The sequence below is a fragment of the Magnolia sinica genome, chromosome 15 (assembly GCF_029962835.1).
Source record: "Magnolia sinica isolate HGM2019 chromosome 15, MsV1, whole genome shotgun sequence".
Taxonomy (NCBI): domain Eukaryota; kingdom Viridiplantae; phylum Streptophyta; class Magnoliopsida; order Magnoliales; family Magnoliaceae; genus Magnolia; species Magnolia sinica.
Genome location: NC_080587.1, coordinates 76,698,498 through 76,722,965, shown reverse-complemented (window position 1 = coordinate 76,722,965; position 24,468 = coordinate 76,698,498). Strand labels below are relative to the sequence as shown.

At 40.2% G+C, this 24,468-nt stretch overlaps 1 protein-coding gene across 4 annotated transcripts; it reads left to right on the top strand.

Moving 5' to 3' along the window:
* Positions 1-4,127: 4,127 nt before the first annotated feature.
* On the top strand, positions 4,128-23,084 carry LOC131227384 (kinesin-like protein NACK1). Of its 4 annotated transcripts, none has more exons than XM_058223173.1 (15): positions 4,128-4,258; positions 5,367-5,783; positions 13,947-14,036; positions 14,165-14,265; positions 14,891-15,004; positions 15,102-15,183; positions 15,271-15,338; positions 15,437-15,496; positions 15,589-15,713; positions 17,363-17,558; positions 18,007-18,144; positions 18,913-19,005; positions 19,141-20,058; positions 20,962-21,266; positions 22,088-23,084. In XM_058223173.1, the coding sequence occupies exons 2-15, from the start codon at positions 5,540-5,542 to the stop codon at positions 22,416-22,418; spliced, it is 2,865 nt and encodes a 954-aa protein (XP_058079156.1). In that variant the 5' UTR covers positions 4,128-4,258; positions 5,367-5,539; the 3' UTR covers positions 22,419-23,084. The 4 variants fall into 4 exon arrangements, with proteins under 4 accessions (XP_058079156.1, XP_058079154.1, XP_058079157.1 ...); XM_058223171.1 differs by having other exon boundaries at positions 17,360-17,558; XM_058223172.1 differs by having other exon boundaries at positions 4,140-4,258; positions 5,480-5,783; positions 17,360-17,558.
* Positions 23,085-24,468: the final 1,384 nt, after the last annotated feature.

The window sequence follows — 24,468 nt, the reverse complement described above, 5'->3', positions numbered from 1 at the left end:
TCATGGGCCGAAAATCGTTCTCCAATCTCTCTAGTCTCTTCTCATGCGGTTGGTAAAGAAGGCAATCGGAGATCGATCCGAGGATAGACAATAGAGAAGGAATCAGATTGCTAATTGCAGGCTAAGGGCCTATTTGATTTCCAATTTACAATGTAAATAAGGTGTAAAGGAGTGATTATTACTTATTCAGCAACAGTCACTTGATTTTGATGGTAAGCTTGTTTGGAATGCTAACTATGGAATAGAGGGAAGAAGAATTTTTTCAACTTAAATTTGTGGGGCCCACTGTTTATGTATGCATTTGATCCATGCCGTCCATCCGGTTTTTCCCCTCATTTTAGGGCATAATTAAGCCAAAAAATGAAGCAGATCCAAAGCTCAAGCCGACCACGCTAAGGGAAACAAGGGGAGTCGAATGCTTACCGTTCAATTCTTCTTGCAAGCTACAGAAGTTTCAGATCAGACTAATATTTGTATTTTCCCTTCATCCATGTCTATATGAAGTTATGAACATGTTTGATGATAGGATACATTTTTGTGGGCCTTAGTCTCATTTTTAACTTTCAATGGCAGGCATTCAATTCACCATGTTTCCTATGATTTGGTCAACTTGAGCTTTGGATCTACCTTAATTTTGGGCTCATGTCCTAAAATTAAAATGTAGAACCGATGGACGAAGTGGATTAGAAACATAATAATGGTGGGCTCCTCAGATTTTATAACCATAATTCCAATTCAATTTTGGAGGCCTAGTTACAAAATAAATACCTCTCTTCCAATCAAGTGTGAGAAGCAATAATTACTCATTTGCAATGTAAATTGAAAAACAAACAGGTCTGAATATAAAGCAGTGAATTGTCAACATGCAAACACGTACAGGTAATACAACATGCCTTTGCTAGATTTGAACTTTCAATAAAATTGGAATATTGCTTGGATCTTTGGCTTGAAAAAATAGACAATTTCACTCTTTGGATGGGCCACAACATATGAAACAATTGTAATAGTTATAAATCTTTATACGGATATTCAATGGTTTTGATTTGTTGTGGGCCCCACTGATGTGTGGGGTAGATTGATTTTTATGACATAATATCTAAGACATTGTAATTCACCTAATGGAAAGCTCAAAATCTTTCAGGTGTCGATTTATGGCATGTGTATAGTTTGAATGCCTACTAAAGTAAGAAATTAGAGAAGAAAAAAATCTCACATTTTGGGCTTTTATAGGTTTTGGGAGGGAGACGTACTTGAATGCATATAAGGCTTTAGGGACTCATTGAGGTTACTTTCTCTAAGGGTCCTAACTCAAAAAATCATTCTGATTCACCATTTAGCTGAGCCACCCAAAACATTATACCTAAAAGGCTAAAGCCTCTTAATCCAAATGGCATAGCCCACGAGAAGTTTGGAACACCCATTTTGGCCATCATTTCATTTTGATGAAGTAAATGGGATGAATAGATTGAATGACATATAAACACCATAATGTACCGGGAGCTGTACACAAGTCAAACTTAGTCAAGCTTGGTATAGTTCAGCTTGGCTCGGCTCGGGCAATAGCCAACCCTAACTTGAACTTGGCTCGGCTCGGTCCATAAGCCTAATTGGCCAGCTCGATTTAGTTCAATTAACAGCTCGGGCCAGCTTGAGTCGAGTTCGAGCCCATGTGACATTTTCTTAAATATATAGATTGCATTTTCAATCTTTTACACTTCGAATGCAAATAAGTAAGAGTATCTTTTAAGCAATTCATCAAATATTTATTAAACAGCATTAAGATCAAGATATGAGGACAGTCTTATAATGTAAAGTTTTTTCTTTTTGGAATTTGTTTATTCAATTTTCACTTGAATACCCATCTTTATAATACTTTGATAAGAGGGCAGTCAAAGAAATAACACTTCGTTGAGTCATTTTATCAAACACTTCGTGAGTAACAGCAAGATCAAAATCACCAAGCCACTGAGTTGATTCGATCTGAGTCGGGGTTCGAGCCGAGTTGAGTTGAGCTCAGGCAAGCTTGAACTCGGCTCGAAAATTTTTCAAGCTCCAAAAACCATCTCGACTTGGTCCGAATCCAGCTTCGAGTCGAGGCCAATCGAGCTTTTTTGAGTCAAGCGAGCTAATCGAGCTAACTCAACTCGTGTACAACTCTAATGCACCTTACCCAAAACTAATAGTGGACATTTTATCCCTACTGTTTCCTATGTTATGGTCTACCTAATCTTCAATTATTACAATGTTTGGTTTATGTATTAGTTTACAATTGCAGTTGTTAATAACTAGACTTAAATCAACTCTGATTGGGGTCAGCTCCTTTTGAGATTGAGTTGGGGCAAGGGCTAAACCTCAACCCATCTAGACCCAATGAACCCGAGTTGCAACCGCATGGGCTATCGCATGGTGGACCCAGATAATAAGTTCCTATCACTAGACTACCTGCACATGTGCCCCAATGCAGATTTCCTATGACCTTTGTAATTGGAAGATAGGTGGGGTCTACAGTGATGCCTGTGAGAAATCCAACTCATTCGTTTGTTTTTCAGCTTACATTACGATGTTAACTCAAAAATGAGGAAGATACAGAGCTTAATTGGGCTACCATGGGACACATGAAAAAGTAGGAAGGGAAATGCCTATTGTTAAAACCTTCATAAGGTCCACCTTTATGTTTACATGACATTCAAACTGTTCATAAGGTCACTCCCACAGGATAACTGAAAATACATAAATATTAGCCTCATCTAGAAATTCTATGGCCTTATGAATGTTCAGGGGCGAGCATTACATCCTCACTCTTTTTTCTTTTCTTTTTTTCATGTCGCTTTCTTGAGTTTTGGATCTACTTTATTTTTGGACTCATTTTTTAACACAGGCAGGAAACATGGATAGGGTTGATTTTTCACAAACACCATGGTGAGCTCCACCTACCTTCCCGGGCCATATTGCCTTAAGAACAGCCCAATTACCTGACTTCTTGCGACACATTATGATATGTTTTATCCATGCTGCCCATCTCTTTTGCCAACTTATCTTATCACATGAGACCAAAACTGAGACAGATCCAAAGCTCTAGTGAACCACACCACGGGAAACAGTAGACATACTGAGGGTCACCAGTGAAAATTTGTTAGGCCTACCATGATGTTTATTTGCCATCCCACATGCTCATAAGGTTACAGAGATCTGGATTAAGAGAAAATATAAATCTTAACTTGATCCAAAACTAATGTGGCTTCAAGAAGTTTTCAACTTCAACAATAAGCATTCAATCACCACTTTTCCTACGGTGTGGTACACTTGAACTTTGGATCTGTCAGCGGAAAAACAAATGAACGGCGTAGATAAAACACACATCAAGCTGGACCCAAAGAGTCAGGTCATCATCCCTATTCTTGTGGTACATTTAAGATTTGGATATGCTTCATTTTGGGACCATACCTAAAATGATCTGGAAAAACTGATGGACGGTGTGGATATACAAAAATACATCAAGGTGGGCCCCACGGTCAGGCCAACACCCACTGACGATTTGACCTGGCCCACCTGGGTAACACCACCCAATCCGCTCGAGAACCGCATAGAACATCTGTAAAAGAAAAAAAGTTAGATACTGGAGCAGGCGATCGTTGATACTCAGGCGCTAATAAGTTGCAGACGTGGCAATAGATGACTAAATCAAGCAGTCCAAATCGTGATTCCCAATTTAAATTGCTTTTAAGTTGAAATTTTTTTTTTTTTTTCGTTACATGGATTAATTGCTGGGCATTTAATGGACCGTTGAAATAAAAATTATTGAACGGTCAGGAGTCAACGGAAACATGACAACGAATCGGAGGTTGTAATCTCTACAAAATTTCCAAAAATTTGGACGGTTTGATATGAACTGAAGCATGTCTAACCATCTCAGTCCCTGCGAATCAGCCATCAGTTCTGCCAGAGTATCAAATCAAAATGAGAAAAAGACTAACTCGCCCCTCGAATTGGACGAAAGTAGCAAGGCAGGCCGCGAAATTTCCGAAAACAGTTAAGGGTAAAAGCGTCATTCAGCTCCATTCAACCGCTCTCATCTGGAGAAGCGAGAGGGACGGAAAACACAAACGAAATAGCCGTTAACTCTCTCTCTCTCTCTCTCTCTCTCTCTCTCTCTCTTTCTCTCTGAAAATCGCTCCAAAATCCCAAGCCTTCTCCGTCCCAGAAACCCTATCTACTCTCTCTCTCTCTGTCTCTCGAATCCTCATTCACGCCCTTTCAGGTGATTTTTTAAAAATTTATTTAATATCTGAAATGGGTTGTAGATTAGAGCTTTTGATCTTTATAAGTAGAATTCAGGAAATTTTGATTTTCTGTCCTTTTTCTCTCATCTCGGTAATCTTTTCTTCTTCTTCTTCTTTTTTTTTTGGGATTTGTTTTTTTAATATAATTTCAGGTGTTTTTTTGTTGTTTTTATTTAATGAGTATAATTCAGAAATTTGATTTTCTTTTCTCTTTCTTTCAGTTCAGTAATCTTTTTTTTAAAAAAAATATTTTTTAAAAATTAAATATCAGGTATTTTTCTTGTTTTTATTTAATGAGTAGAATTAAGGAAATGTTGATTTTCTTTACTCTTTTTTTCAATTTAGTAAATTTTTTGCGGATTTGGTGTTTTTTTTATTTATTATAAAAATCAATGAAAGGTAATTTGGAAATTAGGGTTTGGATTTCTTTTCCTTTTCTTTTCCCTGTTTCTTGGATTTTTGAAGAATCTAACTACTTTTTTTCCTTTTTCTTTTTTAATCTTTCTTGTGTAAAAAGGAAATAAAAATGATCCTCAAGCAGTTCAAGGGGATTCTTTTTGCTTTTTTCCCCCCATTTAATCGTCACTGATTTCTTGTAAATTTTCTTGTAATTATAGAGATTTGGATATTTTCTTTTGAGATATTACACAATTGCTCGGCCTGAATTGCTGCATGATCCTCTTGCCGAGCATTTATTTCAGTGATTCAGATCGTTCATATGGTGGGGCTCACCATTGGTGGGCAATGTTCCAAAAAAAATAAAAAATAGAACCATCAAACAATCCCAGCATTCCAATTGGTGGACTTCTGTTGCATGTGGACTGAAGGCTATGTTGTCCGCTGAAAACGTTCTTTTGCAAGCCAGTAATAGGATGGCTAGGATTGTCTAACAGAGGAGTTCTTGGTAGCATCATCCATCCACAGTAGGGCCCACCAGATGAATTGTTTAGATTGCTGATAGATGGGCTCCACCTCTATGAAAATTGCCCAAGCAAGCAAGAAAAAAAAAGCGGCAGTTTAGGGCGAGCATTAAATATGTCCTCTTTTCCTTTATATGAATTCATTTCCTGGTATTGTTCGTCGCAGGATTCAAAACCTCAGATCTCCTCTGAGCTAACAAGAAAGTGGCCCACATGATCAATTTTCTGGCTCTCAGATTCTGAAAAACTACTGAGCACACTAGTGCGTTTTGCCAACAGGCTACTGAAAAGCCGTTGCTTGCCGGCTGAAAAGCTTAAGACTATAAATTCATCTTTGGAATGTTCATGAAAATGACGGTTAGAACTCCAACAACGCCATTGTCGAAAGTCAATAGGACCCCTTCGTCTACTCCCAGAGTACTAAAAGTTCATGAGGAGAAGATATTTGTCACAGTCCGAGTAAGACCACTGAGTCAAAAAGAACAAGAAAGGAACGATCAAGTCGCTTGGGAATGCAGCGACGATCAAACAATCCTATTTATGAGCTCAGCTGGCCAGCGCTCAAAGACGACTTATACTTTTGGTAACTACCGTAAAACCTTTTTTTTTTCTGGCTTACTGTATTTTTTTTGAAAGGCAAGAATATTATTTACCGTATGTGACATATATGCAATCAATCACATTTCTGACTGTTGGACTGCAAACTCTGATTTTATGAAAGAGAGAATTTCGTATCATGAGGAACTTGCTTGCATGTATGATGACATGGACTGCTGATCTGGTTGGTCATTATGTGAACTGGCCATAGACCGAACGTTGCAGTGATTGGACAACCCTACCTGTTTGATGTTTGTGATAGTTCATGTCGAACATGGTCAGCCCATTTCACATTTTTGCTTAAGCATTCCTTGAACCATCCTTTCTGATGCAACCATATCCCAAGCTGGAACCAAACTTGCAAAAATAAATAAACAATCAGAACCTCGTTCTTACTAGAACCAACAGAAAATTGAAACAGAATCTGGAATTTTTGTTTTAGCAGATTCGGACCCATATATGGATCTGTCCTCCAGCAGGTCTGGTTTATATATATATATATATATATATATATATATATATATATATATATATATATATATATATATATATATATATATATATATATATATATATATATTTACACATGCACACACTCACACTAGTGGAATTTCACCACCTATGGGTACTTGAACCCTTGACCGGGAGTTGAAACTCCTGAGAGTCTACCACCTGAGCAAGAGTAAGGACCCGCAGGTCTGGGTTCCATTTGCTTCAAACATCACACATAGGTACAAAAAATTTATATAGATTCCGATATGGAACTGTTGCAATAGATTAGTATCTGAAATCTGATTGTATTCCCGACAAAGATGCAAGAAGACCAAGGCTATGGGAGGACCCAACATCCTACTAGCCAATATTCTAGTGTTGACATTCAAAATTTCCCCTCTTATGCTGTAGCAAAACCCAAAACAAATTTTCTTTCTTTATTTAATCATAGCAAAAGACTATAATTTTAAGACTCGGATGAGTACCGTGCGACTCGTCCGAGTCAACTTGGAATCAGTCACACCCGGTTAGGTTCAACATCCCGAGCCACCCCAACAATCACCCCCGATTTGGGCTAGTTGGTTGGGCTAGTCGGGCCTATTCACCCACAACTTGATTTGTGACTTAACTCGCGACCAAACGAGTTGGTCTGAGTCGTTGAGACATTTAACCATGTGTAAGGCTGATTGACGGACCAAAGGATAGAAAATATATGCATAATATGTTCTCTTTCTATTATTTGCTCCAATCATGAAACCTAGACTTATATTCTTTTTTTTCTTTTTTTTTGAAAGATAAATTAAAAGAAAGAAGAGAACAAAAGAAGGGAGCTGCTAAGGGGGCAGACCCTTAAGACAACAAAAAGGAAAGATCTACATTGGTCCCTTCCCTAAGGGACGCCCATTCGGCAATAAAGCATTTAGCATAGGAGGACACTAAGTGGGAAGGCTTTGCTTCGTTCTGAAAACAACGTTTGTTTCTTTCAATCCAGAGAGCCCACCAAACCGCTAGGATTCCAGTTCCCCAGATCCTTGATTTGTGTTTCCCTAATCTAACCCCATGCCAGGCTTTGAGAAGCGTGTCCACATCTTTAGGGAAACACCAACTGATTTTGAAACAAGAGAGAATGGCACACCAGACTGAGTAAGCGGAAGGACAGTGGATGAGCAAGTGACTAACTGATTCTTCAGAGGACAAACAACATAAGTAGGCATTTGGAAGAATCATGCCTTTCTTCCTGAGATTGTCCAGGGTCAGAATTCGGTTGTTCCCAGCCAACCAGCCGAAGACTTGAAGCTTTGGAGGAACAACATATTTCCAAATGAAATGGGAGTGTTGAGAGGGGGCAGAAGCATTGCTGACCGATAAGATTTTGAAAAAAGACCGCACTATGTAAACGGATGACTTCTCTGGCTTCCAACTGATGGTGTCATTCCAGCCGATGTTCAGGGGCACTTCCTGTAAATACTGTAATAGAGCCACATAATGATCTACTTACCGGTCCTCTAGATTCTTCCTACAGGGGATATTCCATACCACTTTGTCTTCAACGAGGGAGTAGTTATTAGCTATGAAGTTATATCTCTTACTCGCCACCCTGTATATGGAGGGAAATTTGTCCTTTAGAGGGATGTCACCTGTCCATGTATTTTGCCAAAACTGAGTACGATCTCCTTTGCCCACCTCAAAGCTAATCCACCGGGTGACCTCTTCTTTCATTCGGCTGATTTCTCTCCATATGGCTGAAGCCCTATAAAGGGAGGACCTAATCGTCCACCAACCTCCTGGCGAGCTCCCATATTTTCCTTTAATAATAACATTCCACATTCTGTCCTTTTCTTTGCCAAGTCTCCAAATCCATTTACCTAACAGGGCCCTATTCATTAAGCTGAGATCTTTGATGCCAGCACCTCCATCTTCGAAAGATTTACAAACTTTGTTCCATTTCACTAGGCTGAATTTCTTCCTATCTTCCGTTCCACTCCAGAGAAAATTGCGTCTGAGTCTGTTGATGGACTTAAGAACGGCAACAGGACACCGAAAAAGTGACATAAAGTAGGTGGGTTGATTAGATAATGCAGCTTTAATTAGAATAAGTCTACCGCCAATCGATAGAAAACGCCGTTTCCACCCAGCCAAGTGGTGACGGAACCTTTGTAACACTTTGTCCCAATGCTGTTTTTTAGGCTGCCCAAGCATTAAGGGAAGACCCACAAAAACAGTTGGGAAGGATCCCAAACCGCACCCCATAAGTTCAACTAAAACCTCGCTTTCCTGCTCGTCCAGATTAACCCCAAATATTTTGGATTTGCTCAGGTTCACCTTCAGCCCCACGACCGCTTCGAAGCATCTGATTACTGTTCTCAGATTGGCAACGAAATCGGAAGTTGCTTCAGAAAGGATAAGAATATCATCTGCGAATTGCACATGGGAGAGCGGGTCTTGCATACCTTTCATTGGAACTCCCTTGAAAATGTTTCCCGATTGAGCTTTCAAGATCATAGCTGAGAAAGCTTCTCCGATGATAAGGAAAAGGAAGGGGGAAAGGGGATCTCCTTGTCTGAGACCACGGGAGCTTTTGAAAAAACCTTTTGGGGATCCGTTAACAATGACAGAGAAATAAGCTGAATTGAGACATTCCTTAATCCATTGTCTCCAGTGGGCACCGAAACCCATCCGTTGCATCAGATAGAGAAGGCCTTCCCAATCGACGTGGTCGTATGCCTTCTCCATGTCCAATTTGCAGAAAATAAACTTCCCCTTCGATTGAAGACTGGAATGAAGGCATTCGTTAGCGATGAGGGCAGCATCAATGATTTGTCGACCTGGAATGAAAGCACACTGATTTGGGCTAATGATCGAATCCATTACTTTCTTCAATCTGTTAGCAAGCACTTTCGCCAAAATTTTGTACAGGCTGCCAATAAGACTTATCGGTTTGAAATGTTGGAATTCGGAAGCTCCCGGTCATTTAGGAATCAGAGCAATAAACGTGGCACCAATGTTCTTAGACAATCTACCTTGTTCAAAAAATTCATTGAAAAAGGAGAATATATCCTCGTGAAGGAGATCCCAGAAAGACTGAAAAAAGAGAATGGGAAAGCCATCTGGGCCAGGAGACTTGTCGCCACCCAGTTCCATAACAGCTTGACGGACTCTTCCTTGGAAAAACGGGACTCCAGATATGTATCGTCTTCTCCACTGATACGTTTGAACTGAAGATTATCCAAACGAGGTCTGGTCCAGTTCTCTTTTTGGAGAAGACGTTGAAAGAAGGAAACTGCAGAGGAGCTGATCATGTCTATATCGTCTGTCCAAACACCATCAGTAGAGATACAGGTAATGTGGTTGACCTGAGCTTGGACTGAGGCGATATTGTGGAAGTAACGCGTGTTCCTATCACCTACTTGATCCATTTCATATGAGCTTTTTGTTTCTAAGAGGTTTCCTCCTGATAAATTTTGTCAGAGAGGGCTTGAACTAATCGAATTCTGTGCGCCAAAGTCTGGGAAGACATAGGACTGCTTTCGGCTTGAGAGTCAATCTTCTAAATATCCCTAAGGATGGAGTCAATCTCCTGGACCGAACGGAGCTTATCCTCTTTAGACCACTATTTGAGTTTATCTTTAAAAAACTTTAATTTACAGCAAAGGCGATGACCAGCGTATCCCTGGAACTGGACTTCATGCCACCAATCAGCAATCATCGATTTAAAACCTGTCATGTGAAGCCAAGCTATATTAAAACGAAACGGCTTTGGACCCTAGTCTACCTCCTCCGTCGATAAGATCAGAGGCCAATGATTAGAAGTAGTCTCGGGAAGAATTGACTGAGAGGAGGTAGGCTCGAGATTCAGCCATTCAGCAGACATAATAAAATGATACAATCTACAAAGGATAGGATCTAGTCTCCCATTTGTCCAGGTGAAACGGGAGCCTAGAAGAGGAAGATCGATAAGGCAGTTAGTATCAATCTAGTCATAGAAGGTTGTCATCTGGGATTTAGAAGAATTCCCTGAAGATTTTTCTGCCGAAAACCTGATAAGAGTTGAAATCCCCAGCGAAACAAATAGGACCATTGAAGCTTTGACATATAGAGAATAGTTCATCCCAAAACGTGCTCCTCAGAGAAAAATTGGTAAGCCCATAAATTGAACAAATGAGGTAGTCCGTCCCTGAAATGCTGTTCCTGAGAGTGGCGGAGATAGAGAAAGATCCCACCGAGCTGTTAAGAAGGGACCAATGAGAAGATCTCCAGGCTATGAGAATACCGCCGGAGGTGCCCGAAGCTTCTTTCAACACCCAATTAGCATTAGAGGCTTTCCAGATAGAACTCATGAGACGAGAGTCCATTCCCTTGATCTTGGTTTCCTGAAGACAAATAATGTGGGGGTTGTTTCTACTGCAGGATGACTTAATAAGTCTCCTTTTTTGTTTAGACCCCAGCCCCCGAACGTTCCATGAAATTATCTTCATGGGACGACTTCACTTCCCCGCTTTCCCTTGGGCTCTGAATCATTTGAGATAGCTGAAGTAATTTCTGAATTGATAGAATTGCGCCTTTGAGCTTTCCTTTTTCTACCCCTTGGAGTTCTTTTCTAAGAGGATCGGATAGGATCCAACGGACGACCCCTGTTCTCCACACGCTGAAAAAGAGCAAGGTAATCCTCAGGACAGTGGCCGAAGGAGAGACCCAAAAGTTTGCCGATGTGACCCATAGCGTCCTGAATCCACCCCTTAGTGTGAATCTTCTTGCTTAGCGAAGTCCGCTGATCTACTTCTAACAAACCTACGTCTGTGAGGGCTGATCTCGACTGCAGATGTTCCGCTATAATGATGTCTGCTTCGGAGGGTCGTGAAACAGAGAAAGAAGGTTGAGGTCGGAGCCGGCAACAAAGAGACGATCGGATTTGGAAGTCGCGAAGGACGCAGGAGATAGCGAGCTAAGGGACGAATCGTCTTCAAGAAATAGAGAGTCTGAGGGAGCGTCAAATGGAATTAGTTGCAAAAGGGTATCGCTATCTTCCGGTCTGATGGGCCCAGCGTCGCTGATACAATCACTCTCCACCACCGATGGGGAAGTCACCTCAGAGGGGAAGAGGGAGTGGGGAGATCGAGAGGTAAGCAGTTTCTCCGAAACCGGTGAATGGTTGAGATCGAAAGGAGAAGATTGCTCGATTCTGTCAGACACAGGGAGGGGACCAGAGTCATGGAAGGATGGAGGGTTCGGATGAAAAGTTAGGCAAGGGGTGGACATGTGGCGAGCGAGAATCGGTTTATCGGGAGCGGGATCTCGAGGAGCTGGCGAAGTTCGAAGGGCTGCGTCTGCACATGGAGAAGAACCTCTCCTCGTGCCACGTGGGGGTGATGTAGAAAAGCGGGCAGAGGGCGTGGCTCGAGACGGAGGCGCAGAGGGAAGTTCGCCATGTGTAGAGAGCTCCGAGCGAGTTGCGGCGGACGCGGCTCAAGGCGATGAGTGACAGATGCTACGTGGAGAGGGATTAGGCAGCAACGCAGGAGGTGGATTTATTGCCTCACCTACCACCGAGGATATGTCCGGTACTCCGCAGGAGCACCGAAAACGAGGGTCATCTCCATCTACTATGGCAGTTTCCGGCTGCTGGGAACGGACCCTGCACCACCACAGGTCCCCCCAACGCGGAAGGGGGGAGGCGGGCCCTTCTCTCTGAACTGGTAAGTCGATGGAACTGTCGTCAATCAAGATCACTATCGATGAAGGGGGAGGCCTTTCTTTCTCCGGACGCACAAGCGGATCACCCTCATCTCCACTCCTCGACTAGTCTTCAGATCGATTTCGATGAGGGTGCCCAAATGATAAGCGACTTCTAGGAAGAAATGGTCGTTCCAGAGCTCGAGGGGAACCACCCCCCCCCCTTCGACTAAAAGCCACATCTCCTCAAAACCATAGGCTGAGAATTCATTCCAGTAAATTACACCCCTAACTAGCTCGTCCTTGTGAATTGCTCCTGCCATCAGCAACTGATCCAGCTTCACTCCCGGATCTCCTTTTACCCAAACCTCGTTATAACCTATAGGTCGGAGGCTGAAAGAGGCCGCGTGAATGTTGGTGCATTCTTCGATCCAGTCGGAGAGTTGTTCGATGGTGGCCTGATCGTGGCTCAAAATGACTACCGTGTCCTTCAGCTCTTCCTGCGCACTAAGTAGATCTTTAGAATTGATATGTATGGCGTTGGGAGGGTCGGGGGTTATGTTGGGGAGATTGGATGCTATAGGCGAAGAAGGCGGATGTGGGTCAGAAGAACCGTGGTCTTCTATTCTAATAAGTAAATATATAACCGAAATACCTGAAACTCGACTTGTAAGAATTTCTTAAATCTAAAAACTAAATCTAGGCCTCTAAAGCCAAATGTAAAACTTTCCAAATCATGCAAGTGTCCAAGGGGAAGTTTACACAGCTGTATAGTTCTATTCGGCCATAGGTTGGTAAATTTGCATCAAATATTTATGTGCATGCTCATATTTGCTGGTGATCTGGACATGTGGGCCCATCCAGACCATCAGAATGCATTTACGGACTCTTTTCGGCCATCAGGTTGATCTGTGGAACCACGTCAATCCTGATAATTGATCGTAGTCAACTACACTCGTCAGGACCATTTGATGGATCTGATCTTCCATTGAAAAATCTGGATCGTCGATGTGGTTCAGATTATGATCCAGATGATTGGAACTAACAGATCTTTAATCAGGACCCTTGGATGGGCCTGATATGGTTCTAATTTACAATCTGGTGGCCCAATCGCCAATCAACCTGATCATAGGATTATCTGGGGATCCCATCTGACAATGATTTGTGGCCTGGATGCTCACATTCTCTGGCCACTAACAGGGTGGCTACCATAGCTTGATCATCTTGATTTTGAGCTATACTCCATACATGTTCGGGATCACTAGATCCACAGTTTTGATCACCATGCGCATGTACCATGGTGTGCTAGAGATTTTTGTAGATGATATTTCATTGTACTCCAGGAAAGCAAGATCATATCGGTATTCCTCTTATGGATTGAAAAAAAAAAAAAAAAAACAATTTGGGCCAATTTACCCCAATTAGGGCAAGGCCTGACCAAGGTATTCAAAATCGGTTACATAATGGCTGTAACGGCTGTCACATAACGGTAACAGTCATAACCGTTACACATTACAGGGTCGAAACATCTGTTACAGAAAAAACAGGCCGTAACGGTCCCGTAACGACCTTGTAACAGTCCTGTAACAGTTTTTTCAAAAAATAAATAAACAGGCGTAACGGCGGATACGGGGGGCCATTACAGCCCATATCATAACGGTAACGGTGGTAGCCGTTACCGCCACCATTACCGTTTTGGAACACCTTGGTCCTGACTAATGCATACCCAAAGGAGTCGGGATGAGTCATGGAGTAAAAAAACCATGATTCCTCTTAATGAAAGAAAAATAATAATCTGACCGGTAGATTGTTAACTCAAATGATCTTATGTAAATTGTCAAGTATTTCATTGACGCAGCTTAGTTGAACTTGAAAATTTTAAAGGCCAGTTTTCCAGCTGATTTCCAGTTTTTGAAAGATTCAAAAATAATAATAATAAATAAATAAAATTCCCCCTTAGTATCTGAGTTTCTATGATTGGTTGCAGACAAAGTATTTGACCAAACGTGCTTAACCGAGAAGGTTTATGAGGAAGGAGCCAAGGATGTCGCGTTATCTGCACTCACTGGCATTAATGGTAATTATACATTCATATGATTAGGCTCCGTTGGTTGTAAACAAGGTTTCTATTTTGCTCTGCATGAAATATATGCTTTGTTAACTATTTGGGTGTTGCTAAGAGTAAACCTATTCCTTATTTTGCAGCGACTATATTTGCATATGGGCAGACGAACAGTGGCAAGACATATACAATGCAAGGCATCACTGAATGTGCTGTAAATGACATCTACAAGCACATTTTAAATGTATGGTTTCTGTGCAATCAGTGCTGTCAAAATGTTCTACTTTTCATGTTCAATACTTTATCTCAAGCCGAATCCCATCAAAGAGGAGTACATAACTTAAATCCTATTTTGCAGATTTTTTTATTTTTATTTTTAAAAACATAATTTACTTGAAAATTGGAAGCAGCATTATATGCTTTTGAAGCTAGTTTTGTCTCATTGAAGGAGAGAGGAAAGGGACATCTTGAATCCTGCATACTAAAAGATCCATTACTACGAAAGATCCATTACTACGAAACCCTGTTGAGTGTTATGAGCCAACTATAATTTGATGTGGAATGTTTGAATATGTTTTATTTGGAAACATCCTATGGCCTATATTTTTTTTTAGTCATCTTGATTGATGTTGTCGAAAAAAACCATTTTCATTTGATCCCCACCCGTACTCATTTTATGATCCCATTTGATTTTCAGAACAAAATGTATCCTTCTATCAGAAAATTTTAATATTTCTGTTAGTAATTTCCATTCTCATTAGATTTGATACTTTTTCTTGTAATATAGATGAAGGGTTTTAAACTGGAGAATCCAGGGTATGATGACTGCTGATCTGGTTTTGATAATATCCTTTTGGCATACTCCACAGACTCCAGAGAGGGACTTTGTCGTAAAGATTTCTGCACTGGAGATCTACAATGAGAATGTCATGGACATGCTCAATCCAGAAAATCCCTCCCCTCGTTTGCTAGATGATCCTGAGGTCTTTATCATATAGACTTGCATTGTTTGGAAGTTAGATACTCCTATTCTTTTCTTATCTGTAGGTAGACCTTTCTAAATTCTTCCTGTACATGCAGAAAGGGACCATCGTTGATAAATTAGTTGAAGAAATAGTGAAGGATAGCCAACATCTGAGACACTTGATTGGCGTATGTGAAGGTACATGAGCCAAGCTCTTTTAGATCCACAATTATACCATCTATAGCATTTCCGCCAATCTGGCCTTTACCAATATTTATATTGCAGCACAAAGGCAGGTGGGTGAAACTGCACTAAATCATGTGAGCTCAAGGTCTCATCAAATAATCCGGCTGGTAAGTTTAAAGCTTATACTTGTTTTGGAGGATTATTCCTAGTTTCATAGGATAGGATTAACTTTCATCTTTCACGAGCTATTGCCTTTTGGTTTCAGACCATAGAGAGTAGTGTCCGGGAAATTTCAGGCCGCGTGGAATCTTTTGTTGCAAGTTTGGTATGTTCTTCTTCTTCTTCCATTTCCTACTATAGTTTCAAGAAGAATTCTTTCCAATTGCAATTGCTAATCAGAATATCCAAATACTGCAGAATTTTGTTGATCTTGCGGGAAGTGAGCGTGCCTCCATAACACATGCGGCTGGTATGAGATTGAAGGAAGGGTGTCATATTAATCGCAGCCTTCTAACACTCACAACAGTAATAAGAAAGCTGAGGTCGGCAATATCAGATAAAGATATATTTATTTGCAATTTTTTTCCAAATAAGGAAGAAACCCCATCACACACACATATTGATGATGATGATCAAATTCTATTTGGGCAAATAAAGGATTTTTATTTTTATTTTGTTTGAATATTTTCTAGCTGCTAGTCATCCACTGTACATTTAGGCATACATGTCTAGCTGTCCAGATTGTGGGCCCCATTGTTGATGGAGCATAGCACAAAGGTCACTCTATCAAATGATCTCAACCATCTAACGTTGCCATTGGATTTGGACAGATTAAAAATTTGTTGTTTGCTTTCCATTTGGTGAATACCAACTGGATTTAGGATTGCTCAACCAGGGAAATTTTCAAGCCATACATCATCCACAGTAGGCCCACATTTTGGATGGTCCGGATTTGACATTGTTCTTGCTGGAGTAGTTATCACCACAGTGAGACGATTCCTCAGCATGGGATTTTGTCGGGAGATTTTCAAGTTTTGTTTTTTTTTTTTTCCTTCACGATATTATCAGGAAAATTTCGGTGAAAATAAAATATGAAAAAATATTTATTATAATTAGTAAATATTTAAAATTGAAATACATAGGTATAAATCAAATTATTTTAACTTCTAAATAATTTTCCCTTAAGATTCTGATAAGTTTGCAATAAAAGAGTGACAATTTCACAATATTTTGAGAACTGACAAGATTTTGTAAATCTTGCGATCAATGGCTCTCACCATTTAAAGATGGTGGATTCAATTGGCTGCGAACCTTATTCTTATTTAATCTAGAATATGAAGTTGTTGGTTGCAAACCTTGTCCTTATTCAATCTAGAATATGAAGTTGTTGGTTGCAAACCTTGTCCTTATTCAATCTAGAATATAAAGTTGATGCGTGCTTTTATCCCATCTCATGCTAAGGCAGTTGAAGCACTTCTAGAATCACAGCTGCTGTTGTTGATGGAGCATAGCACCAAAATATATCGATTGGGCAATCTCAACCGTTTCCTCTTGGATTTAGACTGCTGGAAAATTTATAGATGTCCCTTTGATGGGCCCCAACTGGACAACTAGGAGGACTGCTTGTCCAGTGAAAATTTCAGGCTATACTCCATCGACTGGGGCCCAGATTTTGGGTGGTATGGATTGGACATATATGCATGCTGTGTGCACAGTGATTAGCCATCACCTTTTGCAGAAAAAGAGAAGAAAAGAAGTGAAGAGTTCTGTCTCGCCACTCTAAATTTATTTATGATAACTTAACCCTAAAGAAAGTTATGGTGCCCTGAGGGAGTGCAATAATGTGATGCACATACACATATTCTCTACATTCGTGAATGAAATTGTAGCCTTTTTTGGTCTAGAATACAAAAACTGTGTATTTTATGCCATGTTGATGGTGGATTAGTTATCACCATTTAACAATGGTGGATTCTGGTATTGCAAATTGTAGCCTTATGCAGTCCATTATATAAAGATGGTGTGTGTTTGTTCTTATCCCATCTCATCTTGAGGCAGTTGAAACCATTGATTGTTGCTTAGAAATGGCACACCACAGATAATGAGATCATTGACATTGGGACTCTTTATGTCTTTGGAAATTGTGTGGACTTCTTTGTGTGATACATTTTTTTTTAAATGATTGCAGCAGTGGAAAAAGAAATTGTCACATACCATACCGGGAGTCAAAGCTTACCCGCATATTGCAGCCTTCACTAGGGGGAAATGCCCGCACGGCGATCATATGCACCATGAGTCCGGCGTTAAGTCACGCTGACCAATCTCGCAACACGCTTTTGTTTGCAACTCGGGCAAAGGAAGTCACCAACAGTGCCCAAGTAAACATGGTATAGACCACATAGCAAAGACTGCATCTTTTTAAATTTGTTTCTTGTAGATACACATCGATTTTACAAATAGTGCGAGAACTCAAATCTATTGTTTCTTTAGTTTCAATCTATCAATTTTATATAGTTTAAATGCCTTCTCTATTTCTCATATGATGTTTTTAAAGAATGTTTACTTAGAATATGAATTGATATCTTTATGATGGTAAGTCTTTCAAATTTATCATCTAACAATATGAATGTGTAAGCTTGTCTGGTCTTTTCAGAGAAATGTGACACTTGTGTGCTTGCATCCAACAACGACACATGTTTGTGTTGATGTTGCATAGGACACAATCGATTACAGCGCTTGGTTTGAACTTACAGAGTATATGTAATTTGGATAGCTTGGACGCTAATGTTTTTTTTTTATAAATAAATTTACTTTTCGGCTTTTTTACTTGATCAGGTTGTTTCGGACAAACAATTAGTGAAGCATTTGCAGAAGGAAGTGGCCCGACTTGAAGCAGTGTTGCGGACTCCTGACTCGTCCTCATCTTCATGTTCAGAAGTCCAATTGAGGGAAAAGGAGTTACAAATACGAAAGGTATGATAATGCCTTCTTCGGACCTAAATTTATAAATTTAGTTTGCAGAATTTGACTACGTAAGAAGGACAACACTCCATTTGGAATACTGTTGTGTCCAATATGAGTCAGAACCAGTCATTCCGCGAGTGGGCTAAAACCCACATCCATGATCCAACCACACAGACATGGGTCGAGAAAGTTTGCTGTGTAATTTCCATACATGTGACACATGTACGAAACCCAGATCATTCATGTATTTTTCCCTATCATGGATAGGCCATACACCAAAAGTCAACCAAAAACCTGTACACCGAGGTCACACCAATCAAATGATCCTAGTCATTGAAATCTTTTTTCATATTGAGAAGCAACCATTGACTTCTAAACTACCATTCGTAATTCTTAAAAGAGTCTTTTAATGAGTAGCTAGGATCACTCTGCCGTTGTGATTATTGGGACATACCCCATCCATATTGAAATGCAACCTTTGACTTGTTTCTAACCGTTTCTCATCATGTTTGTGTTGTACTAATGTAGTTACAGGGTATTTCTTATATAGATACATCTTTCCATATCTTATGTTTGATGAAGTAAAGTTTACATGATGCTTTTCGTTCGACATTATTGGAATAAATCTCTCTCAAAATTACATTCGTATGGGAATGTTAGCATGTCCTGTTTTCCAGGCTCGCCATGTCTAACGCCAAAAAAATGTATCTGTGTGCAAGTTATCTTCATCCTCATGTATTTTTTCCTTTTCCCTTTAATGCAACATCCGATGTGCAGATGGGGATGGAAATGGAAGAGATGAAGCGTCAAAGAGATTATGCACAAACCCAGCTGTATGAATTGCAAAGAAAAGTGCAACAAGAGCAGCAGGTACGTAAGATTCTTTATCCTAGTAGTGCATTATCTTGTTTTTAGCTAATCTCCTTCTATTTTGACTTTAATAACCTTTTCTCACTGAAAGAACACAATCTCATTCATTCATTTATATGGTCTTATTTTTTCCAGGGATCAGACCGATTGAAGTCACCTCAGAGAATAGTGAAGTGTCTTTCATTTTCTGAAAAGAATAGGCTGCTTTGGGGAAATGCAAGCACAATAAACAGTGGAAGAGACATGGAAGGAGGGCCAATGGTGGCAAGTCAATCAGCTATAGATCCTGTTGTGCTCATGCATGAAATACGAAGACATGAGCAGCTACAGAAGCAGCTCGGAGAAGAGGTGAACCGAGCATTAGAGGTGCTTCATAAGGAGGTTGCTTGTCACCACTTGGGGAACCAAGATGCATTTGAAACCATTTCGAAGCTCCTGTCAGAGATAAAGGATATGCGGGCCATTAATCCCGCGGTGGAGGAGATTGAGGTCAATGGCATGGCTTCTAATCCCGACCTCAAAGAGGAGATCACGCGATTGAATTCTCATGGAAATATGATCGCCACCTTAGAAGAGCAGCTCGAAAATGTTCAAAAGTCTATAGATAGATTGGTATTGTCTCTTCCGAATAATAACAAGGTGACCCCAAAATCTAGAACTCGGACAAGGATCAAGAAAATGCTCCCATTGGCCTTGAGCAGCAGCATCAACAGACAACATGTAATAAGATCTCCATGCTCGCCTATCTCCTCTTCTCAAAATGTAATTGAGCTCGAGCTTGAGAACAAGGCCCCAGTGAATGATGATGTTGAAATATGTGGTGCATTGCTAGAGTCCAGTAAAGCAACTCCAACAAAGAGCGATAGTGATGGTATGTCCTCAAGGGAGGGCACATCAGGCCGTTGTCGATCGAGTTCAGTCAATGTCAGGAAAATGAAGAAAATGTTTGAAACTGCAGCTGACGAGAACATAAGGAGCATAAAGGCGTATGTCACTGATTTAAAAGAGCGTGTTGCCAAGCTACACTACCAAAAGCAGATCCTTGTTCGCAAGGTAACCAGCACTTATTCCATCACATCATAATTTTATTTCTATTGTCATACCATTCAGATTTCATTACATTTTAGATAGTTAACTTGGAAACAACTACATGCTGGTGTAGAACCTGCATACAGGTATCAAACATGTTGGCTTTTAAAAGCCAGATTTATGAGCAAATCCATACAAACATTTAAATTGATAAATATTACATATAGTATATTGTAGTTATTTATTTTTAAAATCATGATAATAAATAATAATAATACCCTCAAGTTAAATATTTACATGTCCAAAAGATATAGATAATGATAAGTAATCATAAACAATCAGCTTTTTATGAGTCCACCTGAAGTAGCTGGGACAAGGCTATGATACTAGCACACCCATGCAAACATTTAAATTGATCAATATCACATTTTAATAGTATATTGTTGTTATTTATATTTAAAACCACAATAAATAATAATAGCAAACCTAAAATATGTATCCAAAAGATAATAATAACTTAACATATAGAAAACAGTTTTTTATATGGGCAGTGGGCCAACCCCATCTGGGGACAAGTCTATGATGATGATGACGACGACGACGACGACAGCGACATGAGCTTTGTCCATGAGTGCCGGACACATGGACACATGTCGATAGGCACAACTTTGAAAAGGTTCCATGTCATTGTTGCATATTTACCTTCATAGAAATGTCATTGGATGTTATAGATTGATGTTGGATGCTAGAATATGGTTGACTAGTCCTTTTCTAATTCTAATCTAAAATTTTTAATTTTATGGAAGTCTAAGATACTCATATGGCTTTTACTCAGTGCCATTAATTTTCAGCTATCATTTAAATTTCAAAACATCGAAATTTCATGCTCCCCCCTCTAATTATTCTGTTTTACTCTGATGCCATTAGGTATTGGAGCTAGAGACAAATGATGATGCAGCATATGAAGATGAACTACCAGATGACTCTCTTGCATCATGGTACACGATGTTTGAGGACCAAAGAAAGCAGATAGTTATGTTATGGCATCTGTGCCATGTTTCTATCATACGTCGGACGCAGTTTTACTTGCTCTTCAGAGGGGACCCTGCCGATCGGATATACATGGAAGTAGAGATTCGAAGGCTGACGTGGTTAGAACAGCACTTGGATGAGCTGGGAAATGCAAGCCCGGCCCTCTTAGGAGATGAACCTGCATTCTCTGTTTCCTCAAGGTATATTGACAGATCTTTATTTGTTGTTGGCTTAGGATAACCACCATCCTTTGGTTTTTTCTTTCTTTGTTAATGTGGAAATCTGTGACTTGAATCGTCGGCCAAGCAGCTGCATCATTGAGGAAAAGATTCTGTACTTATCAATGATACGAAGTTGTTTGTGTCAGATTTTCTATTATTGTATTTCTTTCATTGTATTTTTACAGAGATATTGTACAAATATATAGGGAGATTAGCAACCCTATTCTTGGCTATACATAGATATTGTACAATCACGAATATAATCTTTCTGATTTGTCTTTTAATTGACAACTCATTGATTGATTTGACAACTCACGCCAACAATTTGAAATCAACAAAATGTTACTTGGTAAGCTGTCGGATCCTGACTGTTCATCATGTGAGCACTGCAATGGATGGTCCACAGCTCAAAAGATCAGATTGTTCCAACAGCTTTAACCCTTTGAACATAAAAATTTTGCCCGTGAATGTGGAGCGAACTGCTACATATTTCTGCTCCTGTTTGGTCTTTTCTGCAATGGATTGTCAAGATCACCTGGAGAGCACAATTTTTTAAGATGGACCGTCCATAGCAGGCCCCACCCTATGAATAGTCAGGCATCGGGTTCCATGCCCATGACAGATACAAAAGTCAGGTGGGTCTTTCCATAATTAATACATACAAAGGGAAGTCCTGCATCTTGAATTAAAATATCCTTTTTTTGTTTCCTTCCTCTCTTATCTCAATTTGATAGATCCTGATCATTCTTTCCTTCTTCTTCTTTTTTTTTGGTTTCCTTTTATGTTTTGATGATATGCAGTATTAGAGCTCTGAAGCAGGAAAGAGAATCCCTTGCTAAGAGGATGAATTCACAGCTTACAGCAGAGGAACGGGAAATGTTATATAGGAAATGGGAAGTCCCACAGGGTGGGAGGCAGAGGCGCCTACTGCTGGTGAACAAGCTATGGACAGACCCTCATAACATGCAGCATATACAAGAAAGTGCTGAGATTGTGGCGAAGCTGATCGGGTTCCGTGATTTTGACAGTCACATTCCAAAGGAAATGTTCGAGCTTCACTTCAATCCTCCCATGGATAAAAGATCATGGTTCTTTGGCTGGAATGCCATCACTGACTTCCTACGTTTGTAAGAAGACCTTGATGAGTTGTTCTGTCTTGTGCATTTGGAAGCAGAGGTTTTCTGTCATGGCAGCCATTTATTGCAATCTATGGCTTGCCACAACATGCACACCACATGTAGTCATGCGGGCTGGGCATGTGATATGCTGATGAAGTGTTTCTGACTCGTCTCCATGGCTTCGAATGGAGGTTTGATTCTTTGTATGTTCAGTGGGATTTGGGGTTTCTTTCATGGAGTAGGCCATGCATGCATGGTTTAAAAATCATTTTCAGTGATCGTGTCTCGTTCACCAATGATGCTTGGTCTTATCGCCCCATCTTGTGCTGTATCGGACTGTTTTGGGTCGATATGGGCCCATACAGCCATATCGTTCATGGACAATACTGGTACATGTCAAGCGGTGCATACCAGTTTTGGGCGATATTTTAAACCTTGCATGCATGTGTATGTGCTATCTTTGGGCACAAGAACATTGGAGAAACTGGTTAGAACTGTAACTAGCCTGGCACAGGAATCATCTCTTTCCAACTCATAGGTAGATGTGCCCAAATGACGAAAAGACGAGTTCATGTATATCTTGATTATATGAATGGGTGTAATCCACCCCCCCGCGGGCAGTATCATTTTCAATTAACATTCTCCAGCAATTCAATTTATTCTTTTGCTGTTCTTGATTGTCAATGCTCGTTGTTGTTCCAGAGAGAGAGGAGGCGGGGGGGGGGGGGGGGATCTCGGTGCTCATGACACCATATCCGTTTGTATATACTCTTTTAATAAAATAGATTAAGGAGCCATTTGCTTTTGAACACTATATTATTCCCCAAATCTCTCCTCCCTTTTACATGGTATTAGAGTTATGGTTTCAAACAGTCATCCAGCACAAAACTACAATTTCTGCTGTCATGTTGCTACAACAGCTTCTAAAGTTTCATCTCAGGGTATATGTGGAAGCTCTTTTTATTCTGGCAGTGGATATACAAAAGCAGCTCAAAGCAGTTTTTATCTTGCTGCAATTTGGAGTGGAAGATGTGGAGAAATGGAAATGCCAGCAATGCAGTTTCTATTTCCTTTCACGCCCCAAATGTTGTAGCAGGTTGGTTCCTCAGGAAAACTGAACTGATTCTGATTTCCTAAAGTCATGGAAATGGATGTGTGTTTTCTGCAGAGACTTCTCAACTCTTTCTTGTTTCCCAAACAGAGCAGTAGCAGGTTGGTTCCTCAGGAAAACTGAACTGATTCTGATATCCTAAAGTCATGGAAATGGAAGTATGTTTTCTGCAGAGACTTCTCAACTCTTTCTTGTTTCCCAAACAGAGCAGTAGCAGGTTGGTCGACTGCATTGGGGTCATTCAACCAACCATGACTCGTGTGTGCAGATGTGTACACATGAGATTGTGCAAAAATCATCTCCACCGTAAAATTCGGGTTGTGGGGAATCTTAAGGCACTTTTTTTTTTTGCCAGATTTTGTGTGTGTGTGTGTGGGGGGGGGGACATGCATTGATCTTCCCACACCATTTGTTTTAAGTTGGGTGTTGGTTTCCAGCCTCTTTGATGCAGTGTGTTTGATGTTTTCATTCTTTTTAGATTGGGCCGAAAAAAAAAAAAAAAAAAAAACCCACACAAACAGGTGATCAGACTGTTCATCTGGTGAACTCTGATTGAATTTTACGTGCATGTACCAGTTCCTAAATTTTTCCAATTGTCCAATTGTCCATTTACATGCCCTTGAATTATTCAGGTAGATCTTTTAGAGGTGTTAGATATGGACCATTGTCCATATGAATCAATTCTGTTTTCTATAAAGAATATTGGTGGAGCACCGTGATAGATAGCAGCAGCACTTGATTGCTTCTGCTATTTTTGATTTATAACTACTGGCTATTGCATTGCTTGCTCAGCATTTTGGTTCTCCGAGACAGGGCTCTTCTGCTATTTTTGACATGTATTTTGTGGTGAGTACATCACTGGCTTTGGATTCCTTGTGGCGCATCAAATCTTTCAGTTCTGTCTAAGGCCACCTTCTCCGTTGAAGGCATGAACACCTCCCTTCATTTCTTT

What these genes read in the sequence shown, in the direction of transcription:
- LOC131227384 (XM_058223171.1), top strand. Translation starts at nt 5,540, where the DNA reads ATGTTCATGAAAATGACGGTTAGAACTCCAACAACGCCATTGTCGAAA. An exon ending in TGCACTCACTGGCATTAATG is followed by an intron (nt 14,037 to 14,164) that starts GTAATTATACAT and finishes CTTATTTTGCAG; the next exon opens with CGACTATATTTGCATATGGG. An exon ending in CTCATCAAATAATCCGGCTG is followed by an intron (nt 15,339 to 15,436) that starts GTAAGTTTAAAG and finishes TTTTGGTTTCAG; the next exon opens with ACCATAGAGAGTAGTGTCCG.